This window comes from Nilaparvata lugens, chromosome X (genome assembly GCF_014356525.2).
Source record: "Nilaparvata lugens isolate BPH chromosome X, ASM1435652v1, whole genome shotgun sequence".
Taxonomy (NCBI): Eukaryota; Metazoa; Arthropoda; class Insecta; order Hemiptera; family Delphacidae; genus Nilaparvata; species Nilaparvata lugens.
The window spans coordinates 19,053,248-19,060,378 of record NC_052518.1 but is presented as its reverse complement, the minus strand read 5'-3'; the positions used below and the strand labels follow the sequence as shown (position 1 = coordinate 19,060,378).

Genomic DNA, 7,131 nt, shown 5'->3' with positions numbered 1-7,131 from the left:
TAAATTTTGAATCAAGTAAAATAGGAAATTAATTGAAAAATGATTTTCATTATTCACTAATACATTTGAATATCATTTATTCATTCATTCCTTGGATAATAAATTACAATGTCGGAATGAAATAACAGGCGCTAGCCCAAAACTTCATTCAACTTCTTAAAATTCCAAACTTGATTTATTAATTATTTAAAGCAATGAAATATTAAACTTAGATTACTTATAACGTTTCTATTATTACAGGATTCCTACAAAATGACTTACTTACTCGTTTACATTATTGTTATTAGTAGCTATATCATTATTATATCTTTGATCGATGTTATTTGTTTTAAAAGTGGAAGGAATTAAATTCCAACCAGTCCCACTACTGAGAACCGTAAAATCATATTATGATGCCGTGAACGTGAACAAAGAAACTTTAATCATCATTGTGATATGGACTCAAGTCAAATATTTATTTATTGATGCATACATAATTATATGAGTGCTACAGGCATAGCCCAAATGCACTCATGAATAAAATTGCATCAGTTAGAATGTAAGATGATCAATACAACTAACACAAAATATTATCATTAGAAAACAATTCACAAAAGCTGGTGTAGAAAAAATGAAATAATTGAAAAAAATCAATACAATATTGCATTTTTTTAATACATTAATTTATATTTTACTAACTATCATGGTAAGTAGGGATTGATAGACCAATTGCAATAATTTGATAAGAATTGCCAAATACTGACTAAAGTTCTGGACACGAATGATAGGTTTGAAATCAGCTGTTTCCTGAGACCCATAGAACCCTCTGTAGTGAGGTTCACGTTATAGAGTCAGCATCTGTTTTGCATTTGCTGTCATTGTATGTCATTAGACAAAGCAGATAGCTCTATCCTTTTCTGACTACGGTGTGTTCCCAAACTGTTTCCAGACTATGTAGAAATATGATGAATTATCAACATATTTCATCACAATTATGAAAATGTATAATTTAATCATGAAAATATATAGTTTCTTTACGATATCAGATCAGCAGATTTATGGGGATATCTAGAATAACAGCTATGCACTATGAAAGCTGTGGAAAGGTAACATTGTACGTTCTGTGTACAGTTAATTGTTCCAGTTCCAATCGTAAATTGTTCAATCACGTGATTAGTGCAGAATGTTCCCATGGAACGCCATTTCAAAATTGTTGGTTCGAGCTTTTGGCGCGCACTTATAAAGTTGATTTACACTAAAATGTGTCGTTTACTAGCTGCGTGAATGAAGAAAGGTTGTTTTACAAACTTACCGTCTAGAAAAGTGTGCATTTATTTCATTCCATTACTCTCAAATTTTCTATGAAGAAAAACTCATTTAACGAATGGTTATCAAACATCATTTTGTTGGTTATGTATTCTATAGCTATGCTATGGTAAACCATTGATATAGAGAATAAGATTAAGAAGAGCGAAGTCCGCTATGATGCCACTGCGCTAGTGTAGCTACCAGAAATTTCGGGCAAGAAGTCGGGTATTTGTATTCGCTGTGTAGAAAAAGAGTCTTTTTCAAATGATAATATTTTTTTATTGAAGCAACAAAAAATATTCAAAGTATGGTAGTTTCATGCAGTGCTTATGGATGTACGAATCTGCATGTGCCAGATGAAAATATTTCTTTTTATACATAAGTATTTTTATATTTTCATCGGTCATGTTTCATGCAGGCTAAGCCTAGTGCCAAATGATCGTTTCAAGGAATATTGTGCTTAGGTTGATTCATTATCATTATTTGCCAAGTAATAAAATATAAGTATCGGTAATATTATAATAAATATTTTATTTCCATAGATCCATAGGTATCCATATTCCATTCCATTAATTTGTCTTATATTGTAATATTTTGTGAACTATGAAAATATTGTAAGCTAAATTTGTATTATAAAAAATATTATTTGCTAAAATTGTCTATAAATCCTTCATCATTGCTATTGTTTTATTTTTCCTGTTCTTATAATATGTAGAATGTAGTTATTTATTATCTTATATTAAATATAGGAGTATAGAGTATAGTTAGGTACCTATACTTAAGTTGCAAAACGAATGAGAAACAGTTTCACGAAATATTGTGATAACGGTTAATTTATTATTATTTCCCATCTAATAGAATATACAGTAATATTAGCGGTCTATAATATTTTTGTTTTATTTTCCCGTTCTTATAATATGTAGTTATTTATTATCTTATATTAAATATAGGAGTATAGAGTATAGTTAGGTACCTATACTTGAGTTGCAAAACGAATGAGAAACAGTTTCACGAAATATTGTGATAACAGTTAATTTTTATTATTTGCCATCTAATAAAATATATGGTAATATTAGCAATCTATAATTTTTGTTTTATTTTTCCCGTTCTTATAATATGTAGTTATTATTATCTTATATTAAATATAGGAGTATAGAGTATAGTTAGGTACCTATACTTGAGTTGCAAAACGAATGAGAAACAGTTTCACGAAATATTGTGATAATGGTTAATTTATTATTATTTGCCATCTAATAAAATATATGGTAATATTAGCAATCTATAATTTTTGTTTTATTTTTCCCGTTCTTATAATATGTAGTTATTTATTATCTTATAAATATAGGAGTATAAGAGTATAGTTAGGTACCTATACTTAAGTTGCAAAACGAATGGAAACAGTTTCACGAAATATTGTGATAACAGTTAATTTTTTATTATTTGCCATCTAATAAAATATACGGTAATATTAACAATCTATAATAAATGTTTTATTTTCCATATCCTAAATACATGGTAATAGGAAAATATTGTAAAAATGAGATTCATTTGCTAATAGAATGGATCAAAATCTGTAGTGAGGTAGGTTCACTAAATTAGATGTTTGGTCGGGTTAAAAATAAAGTTCAATGAACAAATCATTGTATCATATGGTAATGGAAATGATGAAAAGTTGAAAAAAAATTATATTGAAATCCATCAAGTATGTCGAAAGATATAACGCAATGAAAGTCGATGTTTTCCCATATAAGTCTGTCTGGGCGCCTGACTTCTTGCCCGATATTCAATGGCGACGAGAAATGAAGGAGGCATCATGCTTCCAAACGCTTGAAGGTATAGCTTAGTCATCTAACTATATATATCAATGTGGTAAACAAACAAGCTATCAGTGCATGCGCAGAGAAGCAAGCAGACTACAATTTAATCGACCAATGAGAGCTCGGATAGTTGGAACTGTAACAATTTACCAAGCTTTGACTGTGGGGCAGGAACTTGGATCTGGAACTGCTTTCTGGTACAGAATCTGTCAAAATTCCTCCCATGGGACGCGGAACATTTTACCTGGTAAATTGTGAGTCGGACAATTTACCACATTCTATGTACCCAGAACGGTACATTCTATGTACCCAGAACGGTACATTCTATGTAACTAGAATGCCTTCCTATCATTTCCACTGACTCGATATCTTGAATTTCACTAGAGCACATTTCACTAGAGAATTCGTAACGCTAAAAAGTCAAAGCATAATTATTCATTTCATCACTAAATGAGCATATTGCTTATCACGAAAAAGGTACAGTGGCTTTTCAACTGATGGTTCAATAGTTATTTATAGCCCACATGAAGAGGTTTTACAATTATTGTTCAGATGAACTCTTCAAAGATTCACCTGTCTTCACAGCTATTTGGAATTCTGACATATAATACTGAAATATGTATTTTTGTTCTCATTGATATCTTCATCCATGCTCTGATTTATTCCAAAATAAAACTTGTGTTGACCGCGTTATCGTTGATGATTTCTGACAATGTTTATTTTTGTATTTTGTCAAAGCTGATGTGATTGATTGAAAAAATCTTGAAAACAAAGACAATGTTTGTCATCTTGATAGATTCAGAAATGAACTTCACATAGTCATTATATTTAGTTTTGTTTTTAAATCGCAAACTTCAATGTAAAAATAGTTTAATGTAATAGTTTAACGTAACATTTATTCATGCATATAATCAATACTTCAATTTTGTCTGCAGGTTGATTAGTAAAGAAGAGAAGGATAAAGAGAATAATAAGAAGAGCTCTCCAACGAAAACATTGTCTGCTAGACATAGTCCAATAAAACCGTTCTCCATTTATGATAAACCATCAGTTACTTATAAAAAGGTTAGTTCTTTAATCGAAATTACCTGAAATTACTATCCTTTCCGTGAACCTAGTGATTCATAACATTGGCAATCATTTATGAAAAATAATAATGTATTATTGTTAATACCGTCAATTAATGAAGCGATCAAAATGTTTTTTGATTGACCCAAGTCAATATCGGTTAAGATAAGAAAATTTACAACTTTCTCTCACCTTATCAATAAATGAGTCAAACGTTTCTTCTAATTAGTATGTGTAATTAAGATTATAATTTTCTATAATATTTTTGAATCAATATCCTTTGATGAATGCCATAGTTCATAGTTAATTTATTCAATCTTCTTATCTTGCATACCTGACAACACCCACGTATATGATTTGACCTGGGTGATAAGTTCTCACAATCACCCAGTGATAAGATGAAATCGTCACACATACATCTTACCGTACCTTATACCTTATACGCGAGTTTTTTACATCCTTTCCGGCCGTTCCCCGCACTCAACACGCCATCTGCCTCTATCTCTCCATACGTCTTGTATACATATACATATATCTTATTTTATTAAATAATTTACATAAATATTTTTATTGATCACTTATTGATCAACTCAATCTGCGATTCTACGTTCTTATACGTGGGATAAGCAAAGTTTATTAGTATTAGCATGTAGACTTTGCTTCAATCAATCAATCATTTATTTCTTTCCAAAACATACATGAAAATGTCAAAAACTAAAAACTAACTTAAAGCTAAAGAGAATCATGATGAGCTCAGATACGGTTTTGCACTTATATAATGGTTTTGCGCATATAAACTATAGAAATGTTTTTCAGATGGACAAGTACGAAGATAATAAAAAGGACAAAAGATCTAGGAAAGAAGCGAATGCTTTGCGTCGACAAAACCTAGAACGGTCTGGTGGAGGTAAGTCTATTTTTCTCATAGAAACTCAGCAAGCGAAGTTTTGATCGGTTTTGATGTTAAAGTTCCTTTGTCATAATTCAACAAAACTTTTCTCCAAAACCACCTAATTTTCCGACATTGAGTTCAGGCCCTATTCACACAGTCATAGATTTGGTCCTATGATATTACCTCCTCAAGTTATACTCAAACTCCAATGATAAATTATTTTGTATTGGTTTGTTTATGTTCTTGAATTTGGTCCTATGACTTCAACTTCTGCTGATTTGTTGTTTTTGTTCAGGTCGATCCCAATCAGTCGGGCCCACGGCCACTTTCACTGAGAAGAGTCTATCGACTTCACCGAAACGAACCAAAGCTCCTGCATCGAATAAACCGCCACAAATCGCACCTGCTCCTGGTCCCGCCTCAGCTGATCTGCGTAGACCCAGACCTAGTAAGTATTGTCCATCCAGGTAACCAAATACAAACAGTATGATAATAAGCAATACAGTACAGCATGCACTTGGATAGATATGGTTAGTGCTTATCTGTCAATTGACAATTCGGTTGGCTTTCTCGAACAAAATTCAATTTTCATATGACTCAATTGTCAAAAGTCTCAAGTAACAAAATACCAATTTTTGCTGAAAAACCTACGGGTTTAGCAGGACCCAACAATGTAAAAATGTTTTTCTAATAAAATTGATTGATTGTTCATCTATGACTTTCTCGAAAAACTTAAATTTTCTAATATCAAATGCAATCAACTTGAGTCAAAAATCTCAACACAAAATAACAAATACTGTTAGTCTTCAACAAATACTTTCTTGAAATACTTCAATTTTCTATAATTTATTTTAATGTAATGCTGGTTAAATTACGAATGTAATGCAATCCATACTAAATGCCTCAAGCAACACAAGATTAACAAACTCAATAATTCCTAATTTCCTCGATAAATTTCAATTTTCCTATGAATGAAATTAGGCTATGATCTGCTGAGAACTAATCTTCAAATCACCCCATAATCTCTTAATGAATCAGGTGCGAACTGAGAACTCTGACACCAGACCTAAGCCAGCTAGATCACACGATAATCATTACTTTCATTAAATAAGGTGAATCGTTATTTTGGATGCAATTTAATAAACTTTTCATTGTAGTTAACGATGGAAATGGAATCAAATACACATGAGAAAACTCATCTGTATATCAAATTATTCACAAATAATGGAAATCATTTGGACAGAAACTGAAGGATCAACCCAAAACTCTCAATTTGTTTTTAGATTTATATTGTTCAAAATAGGGTTCATTTCTTTCCTTGATTATCACAATTTTGTCATTTCATTACTTATCATCTTATAAGATAGTATTTTCCAAAATAACCTTCTTTTATTTACCTTATAAACAAAATCAGATGTCATTTCATGACTTGTCTTTATAATCTATCAAATGGTCTATTGACCATCTTAATACTAATATAATTTTATCATCATCAAATCACTGTTGAATTCCCATTAAAATCCTTCCCTTCCATTCATGCCAATCAAATCAAGGATATAGTAAGGAGACGCCCCCATTTCTCAAAAAACAATTTATGATGGTATTCCATTTTATCATGCCAATCAAATCAAGGATATAGTAAGGAGACGCCCCCATTTCTTAAAAAACTATAATTTATTATGATATTCCATTTTAAATAGTTTCACTATATACCAATATTTTACTAGTTACAAATAGTTTTACTATGTTGGGTAGTCAAATAACACTTCGTTGGGTATTTGAGTGCAAATAAACAATTTTCTAGACATTCTATGGAACCAATCAGAAGTAAATTTTAAGCCCTAAAAGCAATGCCTACTCTTTTGTAACTGGAGTATAAGGCGAAGTACAGACAGCTGTATTCGAATTGTACTGAACTTAGTGAATTCTTTGAATACCCTTTAACCAGCTAAACCTCGTTTATTACCAGTCCAAAACTGCATGGATATTATTCTATTATTTCGTATGTATATTATCATAGCCTGTATTAGAGGTTGCTATGATATTATACTAGTTTTTTCTACGTGC

The 7,131-nt window shown here is 30.9% G+C and overlaps 1 protein-coding gene across 15 annotated transcripts in view; it reads left to right on the top strand.

Annotated features, from left to right (window-relative positions):
• LOC111049332 (nuclear protein MDM1) overlaps positions 1-7,131 on the top strand; it is a 116,344-nt gene that overhangs the window by 89,841 nt on the left and 19,372 nt on the right. For all 15 annotated transcript variants that reach the window (XM_039442593.1, XM_039442598.1, XM_039442590.1 and 12 more), the window contains 3 exons: positions 4,040-4,169; positions 4,989-5,079; positions 5,360-5,512. In XM_039442593.1, the coding sequence (XP_039298527.1) occupies positions 4,040-4,169; positions 4,989-5,079; positions 5,360-5,512 (374 nt within the window). The remainder of the gene's footprint in view (positions 1-4,039; positions 4,170-4,988; positions 5,080-5,359; positions 5,513-7,131) is intronic.